The 24,256-nt window shown below is 58.8% G+C and overlaps 1 protein-coding gene across 4 annotated transcripts in view; it reads right to left on the bottom strand.

The window, feature by feature from the left end:
• Positions 1–23,208, bottom strand: part of CSRP1 (cysteine and glycine rich protein 1) — a 36,417-nt gene extending 13,209 nt beyond the window's left edge. The window contains exons 1-2 of one of the 4 annotated variants that reach the window (XM_042229515.1): positions 5,643–7,268; positions 4,776–4,834 (exon numbers count right to left, since the gene is read on the bottom strand). Coding sequence is in view for 1 of the 4 variants with exons in the window: in XM_027976048.3 (XP_027831849.2) it covers positions 7,206–7,731 (526 nt within the window). In the remaining 3 variants the exon portion in view is untranslated. Of the gene's footprint in view, positions 1–4,775 lie in introns of all 4 variants that reach the window. The other 3 variants (XM_027976048.3, XM_027976050.2, XM_027976049.2) reach the window with 3 other exon arrangements.
• Positions 23,209–24,256: the final 1,048 nt, after the last annotated feature.

Here is a 24,256-nt window from a genome sequence, read left to right as displayed (position 1 = left end):
AGTCCTTTTCTGACCCTGCCGCCCACTGCTGTGTGTTCCCTGGGCAAGGGAGCTAGCCTTTGTAAACCTTCGTTTCTGCATCTGTAAAATGGGGACAGAAGCAGAAGCTACACCACAGGTTACTTCTGGGGAATCAGGGAGGCACGGCTCAGTGCCTGACCCAGGGCTGCAGGGTCAGAGCCCAGGACCGGGAACGGCAACCCTTCCAGCTTTTTGGACAGAAGTGCACGGGGGAGGGACTCCACGGGAAGACTGGGGTGCTGGGAAACGGTGGGGGGCCGAGGAGGAGTACCCTCCATGGGAACTCGGGGATGGGCACCCAGGGCGGTGCTGGCAGATGGAGTCTGGGCAGGGGCAGGGGGCATGGCCCCTACTGCCAGGGGCTTCCCATCGGATGCAGTGCAGGGAGGAAGCTTGACCCCGAAACGTCTCTGTGCCATGCGGATTATTTCAAGCTGAAAACAATCAAGGCCCAAGAGACTCAGGAAGAAACATCAACCTTCCCTCAAATGCCTAAAAGAATTTCGATAGAGGGCTAGTTCCCCAATGCCGCAGTTTCCAGAGATCTCTGTGAAGAACACAGGCCGGGTGTGGGGGGGAAGCAGGCGGGGCCAGGAGGCCATGTACTCTGTGTCCCCTCATCTCCGCCCGGCCCGGCAAATGCTGGTTTCCAAACATTTGCTCTTCCTTCTTCATGTCAACTGGCTTCCTCACCTCTGAAGTCCCAAACCACTGCCCCAGCTTCCTCTTTTGGCTTTAGCCGAGCATGGAATTTGATGTGAGGGTTTGGGCCACTCTGGGAGTTACTCGGTTTTTGGGGGTCTCTCCCAGGTAGACATGTTATTAAGCTTTGATTTTCTCCTGTTCATCTGTCTCAGGTCAAGGTAACTCTTTTCAAGTTAGAAGGAGCTAGGAGGGTGGAGGGAAATTTCTTCCCCAACAGTGGACACAGGTGTCGGCTCAAGGAGGAAGCCCAGCCAGGTTCACTACCATGTCCCCAGTCTGCGCGAGTCTAGCACACAGGTGTTTGTGCAGGAGTGTGCGCCTGGCACACAGGTGTTCACATAGGCGTCTGAGACGTCAGCCCCCCTAATGCTCAGAGCCACAGCCCAAGGCCCGCAATATGCTCAGTGGGGTGTGCGGGCTGAGAGCAGGCTCCTGTGGGTGAGGGGTGCAGGGAGCGGGGACGCTCACTCTCCACGGCCTCTGCTCTGTCTCCCCGCCCTGAGGTGGGGTTCCTCTGGCCCCACTGCTCTTGTGGTCACCCCGCCGAGCACTTTCACTGACCACTGACCCTAACCTCTGCCCTGAGCCTAGGCTCACACACCAGTTTCAGGGAAGCACCTCGATTTCAACACCAGCCACCAGGACTCATCACCTTTTCTCTCCAACATGCTCCATTTTGCTGCTGGAACTCACTAAGGAATGTCATCCTAAACCCCAGAATGGGGAGGATCTCTGTTCTCCACTCCACCCACTCACCCCAAACTCTGACCTCCCCGCCTCTCCAGGCCTCTTCTCACCAGAGGCTCACTGACTCTCAACAGCCCCCTTCTCCTTGGGAATCAGCCCAGTTTTCAGGGCACTGGACCTAACCTGACTGCCAAGGTTCCTGGCCCGGGCTCAGCTCCCATACCCCCAGGGCGGGTCCCTGAGGCCCCGCTGTTCCTCCGGCCCCCTGTGGCAGGGCTGCAAAACTACCTCTGTGACGGACAGCCAGGTGGGTGTAGTGCGGTCATTGCAGTCGGCCTAACCTCCAGCCGCCTCCTGACCCTTCCTTGCTGCAGAACCCCATTCAAATCAGGCAGCCCCCGCTCCCTCAAGTGACCCCTCGGGGTGGGGAGACACAGCAGAGGCCGGGGTTCAGGGGTCACGTTCTGGCACCCGTCAAGAGGCAGGAGGGAACCCATATGTCTCTATGGGAACTGGCTCGTCCCCCAGGACTCCCCACCCTGCTCTCAGCTGGCCTGCATCGCCCCTCAGGGGACTGGAGCCACTGGTTGACAGCCTGCCCTGCAGACAGCAGACAGCCTGCCCCGAGCCTGCAGACCCACCGTGTGCCGGGCAGTCTGCAAGCGCCATCCACCATTCCTGGCCACCCGGAGGCGGGGACCTGCCCAGGGCACAGATGATGACCCGGGGTGGGGGTGGCCTGCAGTCGGGGCTGTGGTGAGGCTGGCCACCCAGCCCCATGCTGGCCCTCTGCGCTTAGTGGACAGGGCTTGGGGACATGGGGACCCGAGGGCTCCTGCCTCGCCTCGTCCCGCCCCTGAGCCCACAGGCTTTGTCCTCCAGCCCTGGGACACCCCTGAGCGGGGAGGTTCTCTGACCGAGGGTGGGGAGCCGTTCCTAGCCGTGGTTTGTTCCCAACACAAAAGCCCTCCTCCCTCGGGGGGCCAGTGTCCAGAAGGGCCTGGGAACCTGAGGCGGGAAACTGTCCAGGCTGCCTCCCAGCCGGGGCCCCCCAAACTGTGGGGAGGTCCCCTTCAGGAACCCAGGGGACAGACAGGGCTTGGCATCCTGGGGCGAAGAGCACTGCCCAGGCCATGGGCACCACCCCCTCCCCCGCCCTCGTGAGGACCCCTTGGGAATCTATGGGTTGGGGGCTCAGCTGGGGGCCTGGCCACCTCCTTCCACCGAGGAGGTTCCTGCTCCACCCACTCGCTCCTGCCAGCCTGAGTCCAGCTGATGGAGCCCTATTGCCTTAAAAGGAAACCTGCTTCCCAGACCATCTGGAGTTCAGCAGGGACGCCTGGCTCCCTCTCAGCTGCCTCCTCAGGCCTGGGGGCAGAGGCCCCTCCCCCGCAGGAGACGGCGGGGGCTGGGGGGGTGAGGGGGGGCCGGGGGGCAGTGGGGGCGGGGCCAGGCAGTGCAGAGGTCGGGAAAGGGGATCTGGACCCATTTCTTCCCAGCTGAAGGGTCAGGCTCCCTTCCTCTGCGCTTCCGTGTGCTCCTCCCTAGGTCAGGCCATCCGCTGACTCCAAGTCTCGAGTCTCATTCTGAGGGTCGGGGGGAAAGGACAGCAGCGGCCCAGGGCCTGGCACGCGGTGGGTCCCGCTCCTGAGGGCCCCCCAGGGCTGGACGTGCGCTGTCCTTGCCCCAGGCTATGTCTGCTCCGCATGCCGACCCTATGGACACACAACCCTGACCCCTGGGTGTTTTGGTCTGTCCACTTCACCGTGTCTACAATCCCCACTGAGCAGTGGGCTTCATCTCCTGTGGGGCGGCTGGAGATGCCCGGTCAGCTATTCCCCTGAAACGTCAAAGCTTTCAAGGCCGCCAGAAGCTAGAAGCCCGGGACTGGATTCTCCCGACCCGCGCCCGGGTCGGCCCGCTGCCCCCAGCCTCATCCAGCTGCAGCATGAAGACCGGCTCACGGCTCCTCTGTCCTGGGAGCAGAGACCCGGCCGGGCTCCGGGGCCGCGGAGGACAGAGATGCTCACGTTCCGCCAGTGCAAGCAGCGTGCGAACGGCAGGTTGAGGTGCCGCCCAGGACGCTCACGGTTCATCTAGGAAACCGGCTCAGCGATGTCAGCCCTTAACCACTGGAAGCCAGCGTCTGAGGGAAGGTCTCCCCTCCTCAGATCAGTGACCTGACGGCATTCCCCGCCGTGTCTTTGTCCCCGCTAGAAAATCCCAAACTTCTCTGTTCCAAAGCCTCCTGCTCCCCAGGGACAGAGGGCAACTCCTGGGCCCAGAGCGCAGGTCCCCTCCACGAGGTCTGGCTGGGAAGGGCTCGCTGGGCTGGGTGGTGGGCTGGGCGGGGCCTGGCTGGGCTGGGTGGTACCTGGTAGGTGCACACGGGAGCTGCCATCCTTTCCAATCTGCTGCTCAAGCCTTTCCCCGCCCCTACACCGGAGGGCAGCCAAGGAAGGAGGGTGCCCAGAGAAACAGAGTCGGGGAAACCGTCCTGCCCTGAAAGATGTGGTCAGTCACTGCAGGGGTGCAAGGACCGACATGGGGTGCAGGCTCGGCCTCAGCATCACACGGTTCCCAGAACTCTGCAGGCGACTCAGCCCGCCAGCACCCCGTGCGGACCCCACGGGGCTCCAACCCGGTGTCACCCTGCTCCCTCTCTCCCTGCTCTGAGCTCTCTCTTCAAGCCCAGGCCCTGAGGTCCTCGTGGGGCGGTGACTGCGCCCCTCATGCCTTTACCGGCAGGGCACTCCCCACAGGGTTCAGAATCTGAAGGTCAACAAAGGTAGAAACAGCGGGCTAGGATTTAAGCATTTTCAAACTGTCACAGGCAGCCTGATATTGTGACAAGGTCCCATAGATTAACCAACAGATAAAGTTCATTTGCTTTCATCTGGGATGATGTCAATTTAGTAACAATTGGTTGCCCACGCTGAAAAGGTCTGAATTATTTTCCTGGATTAAATTTTTAAAAGCAAAAACAAAGCACATGAGCCCTTAGCCCTTGTAAAACAGGCTGCTTGCAGCTGGCAGGTCAGGCAACCCCCTCGGGCCCTGCAGAAAGGCAGCACCACAGACGGGGGTCTGCTCGCCTCGCGCAGGAGTCAGACGCTGTCTCCCGCCCCAGGAAGCTGAGGAAAAGCTAAGTGCCTCCGTATTTACACTCTTTACCATACATGGAATCACTCGGCGATGACGTCAGATGAATTCCTGGGGAGCTGCGTAGCTGCAAGCCCAGCGTCACCGCAGAAATTCCTGACCGCTGGGTCTGTGGGCGCACCCCTCCCCCATCCCCAGCAAATCCCTGACCACTGGGTCTGCAGGCGCCCACCCCTGCCCGCCCCAACCCAGCTCTGCACCTGGCTTCTCCTCGGGAAGGCTCTTCTCCAGGCTGCTTCTCTTTCCTGCCAACCTAACACTGAAATCCAAACACGCATCAGACTGGGTGAGAGCGCATCCCCGGGACCCAGGCCCCAACTTCCGGGGGGCACCCCCCTCTCCCCACACTGTAGAGGACCCAGTGGCAGCAAGTTCTAGCTAGATTCCTTCCACATTCCCGCTAGCAGAGCCCCATCCTCCCTAAGCAGCGTGTAAGCTGCCCTCAAGCTCTTTGTAAAGCACGTCTGTCTCGGGAGTGGCGGATCTGTCCCTGGAGAGCTGATCAGAGACAGGAAAGGCAGAGTGACCGGGAGGCCGGGTGTGGGCCTGGAAGGTGTCTGCCGGTGTCTCAATGGCGGCCTTTGACCCAGAGTGAGTCATTGGTCACCTCTGAGCCCCAGCTTCCACCCCCCCCCCCACAGGCTGCCCCAGACGAGACGGCTAAGGACGCAGGCCAGTCCCGGGCCGGGTGAGCACAGACGTCAGCCAGCTGCTCTCTCGGGAAATGCCAGCTCTCCTGCCCAGGGTCGGGGCTCTTTCCTTATTTGCCGACATGTCTGAGGGTGGCAAGCGGCGACCTTTATTCTCCTCAGTGCCTCAATATATCCAATGCACGACTCCCCCGTCCTCTCCAAGCCAACCTCACAAGAAGCTGGCTTACAGAAACTTCAGCTCCAGCAGCCTCGCAAAGAAGCCTCCGCAGTCTGCCTTCACCAGGAGGCCTGCGGTTAATGGAAACCTGACCTGGGCCTCAGTGTCGGGCACGCCGGGCCAGCACGGGTTTGCAAGGGTCACACGTGCCCAGCAGGGCAGCTGGGCTACGAGCCCACATCTACCCATTCACTCACCAAATGTCTACTGCCCGCCAACCAGGTGCCAACACTACGCTCCCGGCCAGGAAGGCCCTGCCAGGATCACAAGGCAGAGAGATCTGCTGTAAGAGAAGGGACACCTGGGCCAGGAGGGCAGGTGCTGGGCAGCCCAGGGGCGGGGCGGGGCCTGCAGACCTGTGCCAACAGTTTCTCCCCAGGACCCCCAGACCCTTTGAAGAGCCAGCGCTGCCCCTCCCCCTCCAAGCACACGCTCTCCTTCCTTGCCCGCCTCCTCCGCCCCGGATTTCCTCCCTGCAGGACCGGGTCCTTCCCTGGGAGACAGCGAGCAGTGCAGGCTTCGATCAGCCACAAGGACAGTCTCTCTGGAAAGAGGTGGCCGGGGCCCCCAGCCTGAGCCCACCTTGCCTCTCAGGGGCTGACAGTGAGTGGCAGCAGGGAACACGACCCCCAGGGAGTGCCCGGATCCCAGCTGCTCTCTGAGATGACAGGGAGAGGGCAGCCCCTCTGGCCTCTCCAGCTTCTGGGAGGCAGGAAGGCTGGGGGCAAAGACAACCGGCCCAGCCCTCCCAGGACCGCGGCCACGGAAGCAGAGCCCCGCTTCCAGGCCGGCAGAGTATCCGGGTCAGTCTGCCTCGGCATCACCTCCACAAGTTGAGGCCCCGCTTCCACCAGAGCCCCGCGGGCCTCCAGGAGCTACCGCGACAGGACCCCCAGGCCAAGTCCCCCCAGCTGGGAGGGGCTGCACACCCGTCCACGCCCAGGAACAGGGGCGGGGCCCAGGCCTCCAGGGAGGGGCGGAGCCCACCCCAGCTCCGGTCTAGCCCCGGGTCTCGATAAGATCACTAACGGCGGAACTGGACCAGCGTTTGCAGCACACTCGGCGGCTGTGAGCGCGGAGGACGCGCCTGCCTGCAGGCTGCTTGTTGGGAACGGGTTGCAACTTGCTTCAAGTGTGCTCACAGCGCCCCCTCCTGCCCCCGGCCTTCGGGACTGAGGCTGCAAACACTGCGGCTTCCTCCAGGCTTGGGTGGTGGTCCCCGCGCCGCGCCAAGTCCCGGGGCGTCAGGGGTGAAGGCGGCGAGGCGACCTCCATCTAGCCCCTCGCAAAAGGGGAAACGCGCACCCGCGCTCCGGGCACAGCTGTGCCAGGCGGGCCCCCACCCGCCCGCCGCACGTTCCCCCCGGGGAGGAGGGGTGGCACGGATGCCCTCATCCCCCGCCGCACAAGGAGCGTCAGTGCGCGCAGAATCGCCCATTGTCCCGCCGCGGGACCCGCCGGGGGAGGGACCCGCCTGCGTCCCGGCGCCCGGGGCAGGAAGGGGCCCCGCGCTAACTGGAAAGAGAACCGCAGCCACTTCACCCCTCTCCTCCGCCCGCGCCCACCCAGCGCCCCTTTTTCTTGCGACCCTCCCTGTAGCATCCCTGGAGGCGGCGGCGGGGCTGGAAGGCCAGGGGCGCCCTGAGCGCGCGGGCAGGCGCTCCGGCGGGTGGGGGACCTGGGCGCTCGGCGCTCCGGCGGTGGGGGCCTGGGTGCTCGGCGGCGCGCGGACCGGGCGTCCGAGCCCGGGGCGCACTCACCTGGCAGCGGCCGAGCGCGGCAGGCGGCGGGCAGGCGAGAGGGCGGGCTCTGGAAACCAGGCTGGGTGCGCCGGCCCGTGCGCAGTTTTGTTCCGCTCAGGGAGGGCGTGTCCGGGCCGCGCCAACCCACGGGCTTTGCACACCGCACCAAGCCGGCGCCGATGTCACCGCCCCGGGCTGATGTCACGGCGCAGGGCCGCCCCCACGGCCGGGCCGCGCCGGCTGAGCTCCGGGGAACCCCCGTGCGCCCCTCCGCAGAGGAAGCAGCGGCTCTCTGTGCCGGAACTTGTCGGCGGTCCCGGCCGCCGGACGAGGGTGGGGACACACGTGATCCGTCATCCACGATCCAAGAGCCCAGACAGACGTGCGCCGCATGAGAAAGGGGGTCGTCGTGTTTGGTGTTCTGGTAGCAGGAAGTCAGGGACTCGGGGACGGGGCGCCGCGCCTCGGTTAGGACATCACGCCCCCTCAGGTCTGATCCCGCCCCTTCCGCATACCCGCTGGTCCCCAGGCTTGGACGGCCCATCCCTAGGCCTCGGTCCCAGTCTGTGAAGGGAGTACTCCACAGGGAAGCGGGGCTGTGGCGGGCAGCGGAGATCCTATAGGCTTAGCAAGCCTTCAGCAGTGCCCTTCAGTGAGGATCACCCCGCCTCCAACAGCTCTGTCCCCTCGGCCTTCCCCAGTCGAGGAGCCCCCTCCGCCCCCCCAAACAGCAGCTCTGAGAAGTGGGAGTGACGCTGGGCTTTTCTCCGGGCCTCGGAAAGCTGTCCTGGGGTAGTTGCCGGTTACTGGGCCACCCAGGGGGCCTGCTGCGGGCATCTCAGAGGGCACAGAGGCGCACAGCTCTTTCCTGGGTGCAGGAACAGCCCAGAAACCCAGTGGCCTGGACAGGGAAGGAGCACCCAGGCTCCTGGCAGGGAGGACCCTGGTGGGGAGCAGAGAGCACCAGGCTTTCAAGGAAGGTGCCATCCCCTCCGGGATGGTCCTGCCAGCCTCTGGCTCCCAAGGCTCACCGCCCTTTAGGCTTGTGGATCTGGACTCAGAGGGTCATGGAATTCTGAGACACTAGTGTGCCCAGGACCTGGCACCTCTAAAGACAAAGCGCTTTCTTTTTGTTTGTAGCTTTTGTAGCTCATTCACTGCGTTTCTAAGTCGAAAGGGAACGCCACCTGATCCTCCAGGCTGGGTGGCACAGCTGGCACAGACTGCAGCCTGAGTAGGCACGTGGCACACTCCGATCTTGGGTGCCCACTGCACTGTGCTGTGTCCACTGGGTGGGCGCCGTGTGCCCCTCCCTGCTGCCGTCTTGGCAGCAGCGTCTCTGGAAAAGGATGCCTCCTCTGCTCAGGGCAGAGCGCTGGAGGCAGATCCCTCCCCCAGGCCACCTGGAGATACAGATGCTGCGTCTTCCAGCCCGGATAGGTGTCAGAGCCTCCACACACACAGCCGTCCTTTAAAGCCCCAGGCGGCTGAATCAACTCTTCAGGAATAAAGTCAAGAATCTTACAGTCCAGAAAATGAAATATTTGTCTAAGCTTTCCTTAGTTTCTGCCCTAAGAACATCTTTCCCTGGTCCGGGCCCTCTGTACAAACAGGGCCCTCCCTAGACTGGGAGAACTGACCCCACCAGGATTTCTTGCAGATCAGGCCTTCTCATCTGACCCAAACTCAATGTAGGAGAAAAACCCGGGAAGACTGCAGGTCACCCCCCACCGAGCGTGCAGTGCAACAGGTGTGTTGCCCTGCAGAGCAGCGGCATCAGAGCCCGTGGGCCCGCTGCCCAGACGCGCCCGTCTCTTGGGCGCATCCTGCCTCCCTTCGGCTCCCCTACCCTGCGGAGCGCAGCTTTGGAGTCTTGCCCAGGATTTTACAGAAGGGCCTTTCCTTCTTTGGTCTGGGTTCGTGCTGCCTGGGTGGGGAAGCTGCTAGAGGGCTTCCCCAGTGAGGACAGTCAACCTGTGCTGGGAAGCGGCCTTAGGGCATGTCTGGGGAAAAGCCAGCACACCTGGATTCTCCTGCAGGCTCTTGCAGAGCCTTGTAAATGAGGGGGCTGTGTGCTGAGTCCTGCCCCTGGAATGGCTGCGGAGAGCGGGGAGCGGTGCTGGTTTACAGAGAGCTGAGGCAGCAGGATGGCCCCAGGCTGGGCAGTGACCCACCGCACGTAACCCTTCTCTCGGGGGGAGACCACAGGGTCAGTGAGAAGGTGAATCCTCGCAGGGCTGAGCGTCTGCCGGGAGCTGCCCGGGCGCGTGGGGAGCGAGGGGTCAAGGAGAACGGACACAGATGAACGCGATGCCCACAGGCCCAGGGCCGGCACAGCCACTTCCCAACCAGGAGGGGCCTGAGGCACCAAGGCTGCGGACGAGCAGGGCTCTGACGCTCCGAAGGGGCCAGGGCTGAACCTGCGTCGTGAGTCTCGGCTCCGTCGTCAAGGATCTACATTAGTGACATTGGGACTTCCCTGGCAGTCCAGTGGCCAGGCCTCCTAGGCCTCACTGCTGAGGTCCCAGGTTCAGTCCCTGGCTGGGGAGCTCGACCCCACATGCCGCAGCTAAGAGGTAGCGTGTTGCAGCTAAAGATCCCGTTTGCCGTAAATGAAGACCTGACACAGCCTAAATAAATAAATGAATATTTAAAAAAAAACTGAGAGATTTGTGCTTACAAGAGGCAGGGAGAACTGGATGAAGGCAACCAGACGGTGCAAACTTCCAGTGATAGCAGGTAGTAGGGACGAACGTGCAGCCGGTAGTTAACACTGCTGCACGGCACAGAGGAAGGTCGCTAAGGTAAACCGAAGAGGTCTCATCACAAGGAAGATGTCCTCCACGTCTCTTCAGTGCAGCGTCTGTGTGAGGTGACGGAGGCTCACCAAGCCACTGTGGCCGTCGTTTGAGGAGGCGTGAGTCAGACCGAGGTGCTGCACGCCTTAGCCTAGCCCCGAGCTGCGTGTCATCTACAGCCCGGTAAACTGGCTGCGGCTGATGCCAACACTGACCGCACCGGTGTCCCCAGGCCCTCTCCAGGGGCTGCCCAGGGCCTGAAGGTGGTGGGACTATATTCACCCCCCTTGGGCATGTGAGTGACTGCGGGCATTGATCAGCTCGGTGGCCATGTGACCGTGGTCCAGGCCCTGGTTTTCCTCGTGTGCGAGGTGAAGGCTGGGACCAGCCCTGAGCCATCAAAGGCTCCCACCCGGTGGTCCTGCCAGCATAGAGGGATGTGCCTGTCCTGAGTGCCCAGAATGTGGGTGGGATCGACCACCCCAGAGCCCTGAGGTCTTCAGTTTTATGGTAAAAAGTTGTTTAAAATTTGCATTCTCCTTCACAAATACCTGTGTTTATTTTAACTAAAAGATATTGTTGAGAATGATTTATGAAAAGAGAAATCGTCTCTTGGAAAGTGTGTCCTGCTCTGAGGACCCTGGGCTGTGACGGGCCCTGTGTGGGGCTTAGGGGAGGCTCTAAGGTCCTTCCCAGCCCTGGATCTACCCAGATCCACCTGGATCCCCCCAGATCCACCTGGATCCACCTGAATCTGCCTGGACCCGCCGGGATCTCCCTGGATCCACCTGGACCCGGCTCTGTAGTGCTGAGGCTGTAGCACCGGGCTGATGGATGGGCCCACATTCCTGACCTGGACCGTCTGTCCCTGTCTTCGTGTTTCCTGAGGGCGAATCCCAGAGCCCCTCGGGGTCTGCAAGAGAAGTGAGCCTGATGGCCAAAACGCAAAAGAAAGGGCAGGACAGTTCACGTGTAAATGTCAGGAGGAGAAAATGCTTGGAAGCAAGATGGGGGGACATCCACCTGGAGAGAAACAAGGGCCCTACAGGGGCTTTGACGGGGAAATGCGTTTCCTTCTTCAAGCCCCTTAAACCGCGAACCACACGAATATTCCAGGGAGCTTGGAAGAGGACTCAGAGGCCCCGGTTTGCTGCTCGGGGGTGTTACGTGACCTCTTCTCCTTTCCCGCCGCCATCGGAAGGCCACGTGAGGCCACTTCCCCTCCTGCGCTCACCCAGGGGCGGTGCTCACGGCCGCTGTGGGCGGGGAGTGGGGGCGCAGAGGGGAGAGGCGGCTGGACGGCAGCGCGGAGCAGCAAGGCCTGGAGGGCCCCCTCCTGCCTTCTCTGCTCCTAGCCCCTCTGGTTCCCTCTCGCTCTGATGCTTTTTTCCGGTTCTCCTGTCCAAGACCCTCCAAGCATCTCCGGTGGCCTAGCCAGCTAGCAGAGGGGTGAGCGGTTTTAGGCAAGAGCTCCGCAGCCTCTGGTCCATCAGGGTTGATCAGTGAGGCTCAGGCGGAAGAAAGGATCAGACGATCCAAAGAGAGCGTTTACTCGGCTGCACAGCCGCGGAGGCAGGCCCCGTCTCCTTCGCAGCTCGCGCGCACCTCGCCTGGAGATGTGCTCGGCTTGACTTATTTTCTGTTTAGGATTTTTATGTTTTAGGAACTCTAGCACCGAAGTTTCGATTTGCACAAGAACTGTGAGCACGGCTGCCCCCTGCTGGTGAGCTTGTGAATCACACCCTCGGGGGCCTGGGGTCTCAGCGCCCTTCATCCTTTTTTGACACTTAAATTCTTATGACTCTCACTTGAGACATCCTGGGTTCCTACCAGAGAAACCCAAAGCCCTGGGCCCCTGGTCGGAGAGAAAAGCCTTTGGAGTAGTGGAAGCTTGTTAGGCCCAGGAGCCCCGTCCTCCCAGCAGCACCCACAGTGTGCTGAGCCTGGCTTCCCCGGACGGGTGGGTGCAGGGCAGACAGTGCGGAACACCAGGGTCTCAGGAGCGACGCGCTGGGCCATGTGGAAACAACGGACTCCGCCTACCCACGGCTGCAGAAGGGGCCGCCCCAAACCCAGCTGGTTGGACCCGCAGCAGCCGCTCATCTTTGTCTCCAGGCTTCTCACTCCGTTTTTCTGGGGTTATGGGTTCAGCGGGATAGTTCCTGCTCAGACCACACGAATGATGCGAGAGAGCTGCCACGGAGACCACCAGGATTGTCTAGGGATGACGGCTGGCCAAAGTTGTCACAGGACATTCTTGCCCACAGGGCTGGCGGCGGCTGGCGGCTGGGACTGTTGGCGGGAACCCCAGGAGCAAGCTCCCTGGGCTAGGCTGCCAGGGCAAGCGCACCAGGAGGGTGTGCCTGGTCTTTTGCAAACCAGCCTCAGAAGGCGCAGAGCAGGACCTCCCTGAGCTCTGCTGGGGTCATGGAGCCTGAGCCAGCTTCAGGGGAAGTGGACACAGATCGCACCCTCTTTCTGTGTGCGTGGGGAGGTTCCAGAGCAGCATGTGAGGGGCTGAGAAATACTGTTGCAGCTCTTTCGGAAAAAGACCGTTTCCAGAGGCAGGAAGGTTGCTCCAGGTGGGTCCCTTCAGTAACTGCCTTCAGGGATGCATTTCCTGGGTAAGAAATCTGTTTTTATACGTGGGGTGTTGCTAAGGGGAAACACGAGGGTTTAGAGGTATCCACCGAGCATTTCCCTGGTGGCTCAGTGGTTAAGAATCTGCCCGCCGATGCAGGAGACACAGGTTCGACCCCTGGTCTGGGCAGATTCCACATGCTGCAGCGCAGCTAAGCCGGAGTGCCGTAACGACTGAGGCTGTGCTCAAAACCTGGAAGTGCAGCCGTGGAAGCCCGAAGCGCAAGCTCCCGGAGGCCGGGCTCCACAAGGGAAGCCAGCGCCACAAGACGCCTGACACCTCAAAGAGCAGCAGTGAAGACCCAGCGCGTCCAGAAGTAGATAAGTAAACGTTGTTTTAAGAACAGCTCTTAAAAAAGAAAGAAGAGACCTGCACCAGCGTGCCCTAACCAGGTGTCCACTGAGCCATCCTCACTAAGACTGGCCAAAACACTTCACTGCAGAGGAGCCTCTGAAAAGGACCAATGCAGGCTGCACTCCCGGGGGCCCCCAGGGGCCCCCAGGGGCTGCGACCGTGCAGGCTGTCCACCAGGGCAAGGGAATTGTGGCCTTTGGGGGGACCTGTCAGGTGAGATTCTGCCGAGATGGACTCTCAGAGGGAAGAACTGGGCGGTGTCGCCACAGCCAGTGGCCAAGAAGGGTCGGAGTCTTGGACCGGCCGGGGCCCTGTGAACAGCGGGCTCAGAGCAGGAAGCAAGCAGCAGGCGCGTGCAGAGAGATGAGGCTGCGGTCACTCGGAAGCCCCCTGCGGCTGTCACGCAGAGCAGGAGCGGCCCTCTTTGGGGACAGAACTGTGTCTTGGTCAACTTCCGCGTGCATGACGCCTGGGTGAGTATCCTATCAGAGTTAAGTGAACAAAGGAAAGAAGAAAAGGAAAAACAGGAGGGAGGAACAGAGTTAGACGTAAAATAATAATAGAAATCTCTGCTGGTTTCCTAGTCACACCCGATCTGGTCAGTCCAGGAGAGCCGGGGGCTTCTGGAAACATATGCGTACCGTGATAAAAGTGTGAAGACAGGCACAGGAAGGGGCAAGGCTCAGTGCAGACTAGCGGCCCTCTGCGGGAAGAGAGAAGCCAGCAGTGCTGGGGGAGCTTAGACTGTGTCCTTGAGTGGCTTGATCTCTTACACTGCATGGTGTTTCCGGTTGCGGTGATTAGAGTTTCTGTGTTGGCATAACTGGGCCCAGGTACGTGGCCAGAATTACTCTGGATGCTTTTGTTTTCAACAGTTCTGATTACTTTTAGGCCGTACCTCCCAGCGTGCAACAGCTTCGTTCCCTAACCAGGATCAACCTGTGCTCCCCGAGTGGAAGCAAGGAGCCTCAGTCACTGGACTGCTCCCCTCTTTGGGGAAGACTGTGTCCCCTCTGGGGAAGGCCCTCCGGGGGTTTTTCGACGACATGAACATTTGGCCACCAGGACTTTCCTGGAGGCTCAGATGGTAAAAGCCTCTGCCTGCAACGCAGGAGACGCAGGTTCCATCCCTGGGTCAGGAAGATCCTCTGGAGAAGGAAATGGCAGCCCACTCCAGTATTCTTGCCTGGAAAATCCCATGGACTTGGGAGGCTGCAGTCCACGGGGTCGCAGAGAGTCGGACACGACTGAGCGACTTCGCTTTCACTTTTCACTTTCCCAACATTTAGATTAGTACACTGAGTCAGCCCAATCGCCCCCTAATGTGGGTGGGCCTCTTCCCTTCAGTCAGGGCTCAGCTCAGCTCAGTTCAGTTGCTCAGTCGTGTCCGACTGTTTGCGACCCCATGAATCACAGCACGCCAGGCCTCCCTGTCCATCACCAACACCCGGAGTTCACCCAAACTCATGTCCACTGAGTTAGTGATGCCATCCAGCCATCTCATCCTCTGTTGTCCCCTTTTCCTCTTACCCCCACTCTCTCCCAGCATCAGAATCTTTTCCAATGACTCAACTCTTCGCATGAGGTGGCCAAAGTATTGGAGTTTCAGCCTCAGCATCAGTCTTTCTAGTGAAAACCCAGGACTGGTCTCCTTTAGGATAGACTGGTTGGATCTCCTTGCAGTCCAAGGGACTCTCAAGAGTCTTCTCCGACACCACAGTTCAAAAGCATCATCTTCAGCGCTCAGCTATCTTCACAGTCCAACTCTCACATCCATACATGACCACTGGAAAAACCATAGCCTTGACTAGACAGACCTTTGTTGGCAAAGTAATGTCTCTGCTTTTCAATATGCTGTCTAACTGAAAGTGAAAGTGAAAGTGAAGTCGCTCAGTCGTGTCCGACTTTTTGCAACTCCGTGGACTGTAGCCAACCGGGCTCCTCTGTCCATGGGATTCTCCAGGCAAGAGTACTGGAGTGGGTTGCCATTTCTTTCTCCAATATGCTATCTAGGTTGGTCATAACTTTCCTTCCAAGGAGTGAGTGTCTTTTAATTTCATGGCTGCAGTCACCATCTACAGTGATCTTGGAGCCCAGAAAAATAAAGTCTGACACTGTTTCCCCATCTATTTCCCATGAAGTGATGGGATCGGATGCCATGATCTTCATTTTCTGAATACTGAGCTTTAAGCCAACTTTTTCACTCTCCTCTTTCACTTTCATCAAGAGGCTCTTTAGCTCCTCTTCACTTTCTGCCATAAGGGTGGTGTCATCTGCATATCTGAGGTTACTGATATTTCTCCCGGCAATCTTGATTCCAGCTTGTGCTTCATCCAGTCCAGCATTTCTCATGATGTACTCTGCATAGAAGTTAAATAAGCAGGGTGACAATATACAGCCTTGATGCACTCCTTTTCCTATTTGGAACCAGTCTGTTGTTCCATGTCCAGTTCTAACTGTTGCTTCCTGACCTGCTTATAGGTTTCACAAGAAGCAGGTCAGGTGGTCTGGAATTGCCATCTCTTTCAGAATTTTCCACAGTTTGTTGTGATCCACACAGTCAAAGGCTTTGGCATAGTCAGTAAACCAGAAATAGATGTTTTTCTGGAACTCTCTTGCTTTTCCATGATCCAGCGGATGTTGGCATTTGATCTCTGGTTGCTCTGCCTTTTCTAAATGCAGCTTGAACATCTGGAAGTTCACGGTTCACATATTGCTGAAGCCTGGCTTGGAGAATTTTGAGCATTACTTTACTAGCATGTGAGATGAGTGCAATTGTGCAGTAGTTTGAGCATTCTTTGGCATTGCCTTTCTTTGGGATTGGAATGAAAACTGACCTTTTCCAGTCCTGTGGCCACTGCTGAGTTTTCCAAATGTGCTGGCATATTGAGTGCAGCACTTTCACAGCATCATCTTTCGGGATTTGAAATAGCTCAGCTGGAATTCCATCACCTCCACTAGCTTTGTTCATAGTGATGCTTTCTAAGGCCCACTTGACTTCACATTCCAGGATGTCTGGCTCTAGGTGAGTGATCACACCATCGTGATTATCTTGGTCGTGAAGATCTTTTTTGTACAGTTCTTCCATGTATTCTTGCCACCTCTTCTTAGTATCTTCTGCTTCTGTTAGGTCCATACCATTTCTGTCCTTTATTGAGCCCATCTTTGCATGGAATGTTCCCTTGGTATCTCTAATTTTCTTGAAGAGATCTCTAGTCTTTCCCATTCTGTTGTTTTCCTCTATTTCTTTGCATTGATAGCTGAGGAAGGCTTTCTTATCTCTCCTTGGTATTCTTTGGAACTCTGCATCCAAATGGGAATATCTTTCCTTTTCTCCATTGCTTTTCACTTCTCTTCTTTTCACAGCTATTTGTAAGGCCTCCCCAGACAGCCATTTTCCTTTTTTGCATTTCTTTTCCATGGGGATGGTCTTGATCCCTGTCTCCTGTACAATGTCACGAACCTCATTCCATAGTTCATCAGGCACTCTATCTATCAGATCTAGGCCCTTAAATCTATTTCTCACTTCCACTGTATAAGGGATTTGATTTAGGTCATACCTGAATGGTCTAGTGATTTTCCCTACTTTCTTCCATTTAAGTCTGAATTTGGCAATAAGGAGTTCATGATCTGAGCCACAGTCAGCTCCTGGTCTTGTTTTTGCTGACTGTATGGAGCTTCTCCATCTTTGGCTGCAAAGAATATAATCAGATTTCGGTGTTGACCATCTGGTGATGTCCATGTGTAGAGTCTTCTCTTGTGTTGTTGGAAGAGGGTGTTTGTTATGACCAGTGCGGTCTCTTGGCAAAACTCTATTAGCCTTTGCCCTGCTTCATTCTGTATTCCAAGGCCAAATTTGCCTGTTACTCCAGGTGTTTCTTGACTTCCTACTTTTGCATTCCAGTCCCCTATAATGAAAAGGACATCTTTTTTGGGTGTTAGTTCTAAAAGGTCTTGTAGGCCTTCATAGAACCGTTCAACTTCAGCTTCTTCAGAGTTACTGGTTGGGACATAGGCTCGGATAACTGTGATATTGAATGGTTTGCCTTGGAAACGAACAGAGATCATTCTGTCGTTTGTGAGATTGCATCCAAGTACTGCATTTCGAACTCTTTTGTTGACCATGATGGCTACTCCATTTCTTCTGAGGGATTCCTGCCTGCAGTAGTAGATATAATGGTCATCTGAGTTAAATTCACCCATTCCAGTCCATTTTAGTTTGCTGATTCCTAGAATGTCGACGTTCACTCTTGCCATCTCTTGTTTGACCACTTCCAATTTTCCTTGATTCATGGACCTGACATTCCAGGTTCCTATGCTATATTGCTCTTACAGCATCGGATCTTGCTTCTATCACCAGTCGCATCCACACCTGGGTATTGTTTTTGCTTTGGCTCCATCCCTCATTCTTTCTGGAGTTATTTCTCCCCTGATCTCCAGTAGCATATTGGGCACTTACCGACCTGTGGAGATCCTCTTTCAGTATCCTACCATTTTGCCTTTTCCTACTGTTCATGGGGTTCTCAAGGCGAGAACACTGACGTGGTTTGCCAGCCCTTCTCCAGTGGACCACATTCTGTCAGACCTCGCCACCGTGACCCGCCCGTCTTGGGTGGCCCCTCGGACATGGCTTGGTTTCGCTGAGTTAGACAAGGCTGTGGTCCTAGTGTGATTAGACTGACTAGTTTTCTGTGAGTATGGTTTCAGTGTGTCTGCCCTCTGATGCCCTCTCACAACACCTACTGTCTCACTTGGATTTCTCTTACCTTGGGCGTGGGGTATCTCTTCACGGCTGCTCCAGAAAAGCGCAGCTGCTGCTCCTTACCTTGGACGCGGGGTGTCTCCTCAGGGCCGCCCCTCCTGACCTTGAACGTGGAGTAGCTCCTCTCGGCCCTCCTGCCCCTGCGCAGCAGCCAATCCGTGGTCTTGGGCTTGCTCCTTCGGCCTCTGGCTGAGCCTCCCTTGCATAAGAGAGCCTCCCTCCTGTTTCCCTGCCTTCAAACTGGGACATCGGCTTCTCCCAGGTCATCCTTCCGACTAGAACTACACCAGAAGCTTGCCTGTTTCTCAGGCCTTGAGACTCAGACTGGAAGTGAACCGTTGGCTGCCCTGGGTCTGCAGGCCGCCAGCCCCCTTGGGATGAGTCAGCTGTCATAACCGCCTGAGCCAGCTCTTTGCAATGGGTGAGTGAGTGATGAACGGATGAACGCCCTTTCAGTTCTGTTCGGGAGCAGAACTCTGATGAAGGCAACAGGTATGCTTGCTGTGTTATTTTCCATGCCTTTAGCATGTATAAAATATTTCATGTAAAATTGGAAATAAATAAATGACGAATGGTGTTAAGACGTCAGATGCAATAGGAGGCAAGCAGAATGAGGGCTGGGAAGCACACACAAGCCTCCGCTCCCAGGAGGCCGCGATCGCCTCGCGGGGTGGCTCAGCGGCACCTGCAGCGGCCGGGGGAGTGTGCACCCGGGGCAGGCTAGCTGTGCAGCGGAGGGAGGTTTGGTCTGTGCAAGGGTGGGGGCGGGGTAGACGAAGGGAGTCAAGGAGGTGTGACCTCACTTCTCCTGGTGGCTCCATAACTCTGTTGGAACTATTGGAGTCTGGGGCTCCTTTGTTCCCTGGGAACATTCCAGTAAAGATTCTGGAAATTGCATCCTTAGGGTACACGAAATGATTTTTAAATATCTAACCAAAGGCAGACTCTCCAGATGTCAGCTTTCCTGGTAGTGGTTTTCCACAGTGTAACACGAAGCCCTCTCACAGAAGAGGAGAGAGCACAGCCTCAATCACCCCGTGTCAGCCCAGGTCCAAGGGACACAGCAGACCCGCAGAGACTCTTTCTCACGGTTCAGCTTTTCCCTTTCTTTCCAGTCAAGTAGCTGAACTTGGCTGGTGGAGTGTCGCTGATGGCTTCCTGGGCAGCTGGGAGCTGACCAGGCCACGGAGGCTTCCTCCCGGAAGCTCTGTCTGGGCTCTGCTCTGATTCCTCCTTGGCCTCATCCGAGGAGCCCAGCCAGTCCTGAGCTGGGCTCTCTCTTCCCACCCCTCCTAGATGCCTGGCCGGGCCCATACTCAGGTCCAGCAGCCGGCAGGGGTCAGCAGCGTCCCACAGCCAGCTGGGGCCACCACCTCCCAGCTGTGGGTCCCAGCGGGTCTGGGTTGACGGGGAGCTTCCTGTGAGGACCTCGCCAGCTCGAGGCTCCCCTCCCTGGTGGGTGGGGTGGGTGTGCAATCCAGACGGCGGCCCGGCTGATTCACCGCCTGGTTCTCTTCTGGGACATTTCCACATGGATTGACACACGCGATGCCGTGTGTGTGTGTGTGTGTGTGTGTGTGCGTGCGTGCGCCTGTGGGCGTGTGCGTGCGCCTATGGGCGTGTGTGTGCGCCTATGGGCGTGTGTGTGCGTGTGTGTATGTGTGCATGCACGTCTGCATGTGTACCCGCGCGTTCGTGCGTGTGTGCATACGTGTGTGTGTGTGTGTGTGTGTGTGTGTGTGTGAGAGAGAGAGGAGGAGAGAGAGAACGCCCTGTTGAGGTTTTCCCAGGGACCTCGAGTTCCTGGCTGAGTGGGTGCCCGACTCTCCAAGGAGTCTCACGAAGCCACCAAGCTCCACCCCGCCCCCTCAGCTGGAAAGGGGGCCCTCCGCCCGGCACCCCCCGCAGAGGTCTCTGCAGACGAGCCATGCAGCCAGCTTATCCCTTGTTTGCAGACTCACCCCCCCCCCATCCGCCCCACGGCCTGCTCTCTCCCGGCTCCGGTGGCCTCTGCCCCACCCCACACCACTGCTCCAGCCTGTCCCTGCCTCCAGGACAACCCCCGGCCTCCCCACACTGGGGCGGGAGCACGCAGAGAACCAGAAGCCCCCATGGGACCGCCGCAGGGCTGGACGCAGGCTCAGTCTGTGCCAGACGCAGGCCCAGCCCCCTCCAGGCAGCCTCCACATGCCGGACAGGCAGACGCCGTGCCTTCTCGCCTGCAGAGGAGGACTCTGGCCTGCCCTTCCTGGAGGAGAGCAGCTGACCCGGGCGGCAGGTGCGGGCCGGCGGGCATTCCCTCTGCCGCAGGGCACGTCTGTAACCAGAGAGGGGCAACCGCGGCTGCCAGCAAGCACACGCGCCACCCCAAGCCAGGGGGACACCCCAAATGTGGGGGACCAGGGTCAGCACTCACAGAGACCCTCTTCCCGGCACCCCAAGGAGGGACACCCCCTGCAGCCCTGGGGCCGGAGCCCCGTCCTCCCGTCTCTGCCCAGCCCTCTGGCTGTAGCGACTGATGCCTCCTCCCTGGCAGGGGAGGGCGGCTTGGCCCAGCTTCCGCAGGCTGGATGCAGCTCCTGAAGGGAAGTCCTGGAAAGAAGGCTCTCTATACATGCACATGACCTCTCGTCACATCTGTGCTTCAAACTGCAGGCAGTTAAAGGGCAGGGTGATATTCAGGGCTCCTGGTGTGAGCTAGGTGCTGGGTCCAATGTCTCACCGACATCATCTCATCAAATCTGCCCAACAACCCTGCCACGTGTGTATTGTCAAGACCCTCTGTCTCCCAGGGGACAGACGCTGGTCGTGGTCACGTCATACAGTCAGGATGCGGTGATCTGACTGCAGCCGTGACTCCGTGGGGCTTCCTTGGCAGCTCAGACAACGAAGAGTCTGCCTGCAGAGCAGGAGAGCTGGGTTCGATCCCTGAATTGGGAAGATCCTCTGAAGAAGGGCATGGCAACCCACTCCAGAATCCTTGCCTGGAGAACCCCCAAGGACAGAGGAGCCTGGTGGACTGCAGTCCATGTAGCCGCAAAGAGACACGATTGAGTGACCCCCACACACGCACACGCACGCATGCACGCACGCACACACGCATGCACAGACATGCACACACACACGCACGCGCGCGCGCACACACACGCACACACGGGACTACACAGCTTGTATTCTCCCCAGGGGACTAGCCTGAACCCTCCCGTTTCCAGGTACATCCCACCGTGGGGCCCATCCCTTCCTCCTGGGGAGCGAACTCCCTCCTACCCCCACCCTCCACCTCTGCTCACTGTAGCCAGAGTCACCTCTACAAACTCATCACCAGGTTCACTGGGAAACTCAAGCCCCAACACACCCTATCGCTGACCCTGGCACCAGAGGGGACCCCGCGCCCTCCAAATCCTCAGGGGCCACGTCCGCCTGCCCTGTGGGTGATGGCTCCCAAGCCAGCTCCCGCCTCCTCCCATCAAGCTCCCCCCGCAGCCCTGATGTGTCTGGATCTTTCTATCCTCTGCCTTCCGCACACCTCGGTGCTCCTTCTCTTCCCTCTCAAGACACTTGTGTTCTGGCCTCACCGTGTGACTTGTGAGGCCTCAGTTCCCTGACCAGGGACTGAACCCAGGACCCTGGCAGTGAGACCGTGGAGTTCTAACCACTGGTCTGCCAGGGAATGCCAAGACATGCCTTAATGTGTTAAGAATAATTACTGATATATTAAGGGCATCTTGCCACCCTACACATGATCACGTAAGTTGTACCTGGATACGCTCTCCTTGTAAAAACAACCCCAGCAACACAAACATGTGGGAGGAATTAACAAGCCCCTGGGTGACTCTTCTCCAGCAGGAACCAGTTTGGAGACTTTCCAGAGCTCTCTGAAAACGTTTTCATACAGGTGTTAGTATAGTGCTCACAGAAATACATGGTTTTGTGGGGCTTCTTTTGCCATAACTGAGGTCACAGTGTGCAAGCTGTTTTGCAAATTTCATTTCTCTTAATGCAGCGCAGTAAGTCCCTGCAATGGCGTCCTGTACGCTACAAGCTCCTGAGCAAGTTCTGGGTGGAGAAACGCTGTGTCTGCTGAGGTCTGGAAGTGAGCAGGGATCCTCCTCAGTGTGGGGTCTGTGTGACCACACAGGTCTTGTGCCCACGAAGCTGGCCAGCCTGTGGGTGCTCTGAGTCCACGGATCGCCTGTCCTGACCGGGGACATTCCTGCCCCAGCCACCACCTTGGGCCCTGTCCCTGGAGTCTGTCTCCAGCTTTCCGAAACTGCGCTCTCTGCTCCAAGGCCAGAGTCCTGGGCCTTCTGCCTCCAGCACCAGCAAACTCCTGTGGTCCGTACCTGCTGGTAAGCATTTCCAAGGGGGTCCCCACAAAGAGCAGGGGTGCTGGCAGCATCCCCCCGAGCCTCAGGTGCAGGAGGTGAGACGCACTGAACTGCTACCCGGGAGACCGGAGCTCTAGCCCAGCCCTGCCGCTCAGCTTGCATGAGGTCTGACAGTCTCCCAGGCCACACCAGATCTGCAGAGGTGACGCTAAGAGCCCAGCACGGCAAAGACTGACAGCGGTCACCAGGTGCCACTTGCAGGCACCCTCCATGCTCACGACAGGCCTGAGGCAGGCACCGCTGCTTCCACACCACAGACGGGGGAGTCGAGGCTCATTAAGGCAGCTGAAAGAGGAAGTGTCCGGGGGGCGGACACGTTCTGCAGCGCGGTGTGGTCACGGCTGCCCAGCTCTGCAGACAGCACAAGCCACAGACCCACACGCTGACGGGGTTAACGTTCAGTATGTCAGCTACGCCCCACAAAGCCGCGTGAGCAGAGAGAAAGAAGGAAGCGTTTGCAGCCGGGGACGGGTAGGGGTGTCACAGAGCGCCCCGCGCCGGGAGCGTGGGCTGATCCCGGGCTGCCGGCCTGTGAGTCCGGCTCCAGTGCTGGCTGGCTGGAGGACTCGGGCAAGACCGCGGCCTCAGTCTCTTCACATGTAAAACAGGGACAAAGATGAGAGTGCTGTTAAGGGCTCAGGGCAGCAGCTGCCCCCAGCAGAGCTCTGAGGCCTGGACTGTGACGACCGTCTCAGCTCTGCTCCAGCCAGAGCTGGGCGCCGGAGAGGGGACCGCCTCTGTGCCCAGCCCGTCTGTGCCCGGCAGGCCCTCCCCTCCTGGCATCTGGAGAAGCCGTCTTTGGGCAGACAGGGGACACGGCTCGCTTCCTGGGATGGAGAGCAGCATCTTCCCGCAGGCGCCCTCAGGACCCTGGGAGCTCAGACCATCGACAACGGGCCTGAGGCTAGGTGGCCACAGAGGGCACACCAGCCACACCCACGTGCCCCCACCCACGGGCGTGACGCCTCCCCCACAACTCACGGGTCAGGCCGGAGAGGGCAGGGCTTGTTAGCAGACGGTCAGTCTGAGCATGGAGCACACAAGTGGGTTGGGGGCTGGGGACGGTGTGAGGCGTGTTTTCTGTCTGACACCCGTGCGTCTCCTGTATGTACTTGGCCTGTGGGACCCACCCTCTCCCTTCCGCCCTCTCACGGAACGCCCACCCAGGCCCTGCTGGGGGCGGGGCCCCCCCGTGTCACCAGCTCACCGACGAGCACACAGAGGTTCTGGCAAGGGCCTGGCTGAACGTGGACTCAGTCCTCTGACGCCCAGTAATTTTCCACTGTCCTTCTGAGGAGGAAGCCAGAGAGTCACTCTGATGCCGTTGATCCCGCGCTCAAGGAGAAAAGGCACGCACTGTGCTTCCACCCCTGCCCTGCAGACCGCCCTGCACATGGGGTGTGGGCGCTCTGGCCCTGCAAACCCCTGCGGTCCCAGACGTAACCCCAGTGCGCATCAGTCCTCAGGGCTCGGGGGCAGGAAGGCGGGTGGGGCCGCAAGAAATCAGGCCAGACCTGCAAGTGCCTCTGGAGCCACTCTGAGGCCACGGGGGTGACAACAGGCTGCCGGGCGGACTTTTTAAAACCCATTTGTCACACTGACGTTAATCCTCTTGTTAACAATCTCCTGCCCTGATTCAGATCAGCTCTAAGCTGGATGGAGGAAGAGGCCAGGGCAGCTGTGGGGCTCAAGGAGTCTCCGGGAGGTCAGTCGAGTTTGGAGGACTCCTGGGGTGGGGGAGGGGTGATGCTGAGCCTGAATCCCACTGTCTCCCTCGTGGCAAGCCACTCCACCAGGAACCACTCCACTTCCCTCAGCCTCCTCTCCCGGCAGCCAGGTCCTTGCTTTTGCTTCTTATTGATTTTCATATTTAAGGAAAATCCATTTGCTTGATTCAGAGCAACTGAGTCATCATGGGGTTTGGAGGAAAAGTGCTCACAAGGCAGCTGCTTGGCAGAGGCCTCTCCTGGGCGGGGCGGGATCCCACTTCTCACCCAGACGAGGCTGCATCCGTGGTCCCTGCGGCTCCTCACACGCGGCCCTGTACCACCAACTGGGCTCACACGGCTTCCGCCCCACAGCTCCTGGCCTGGTCCTCTCCTCCCTGCTCCAGCCTGTCCACGTCC

This window comes from Ovis aries, chromosome 12, assembly GCF_016772045.2.
Source record: "Ovis aries strain OAR_USU_Benz2616 breed Rambouillet chromosome 12, ARS-UI_Ramb_v3.0, whole genome shotgun sequence".
In the NCBI taxonomy this organism is placed as follows: domain Eukaryota; kingdom Metazoa; phylum Chordata; class Mammalia; order Artiodactyla; family Bovidae; genus Ovis; species Ovis aries.
Note: the sequence above shows the minus strand (reverse complement) of the source record. Positions and strands in the feature narration are given on the sequence as shown.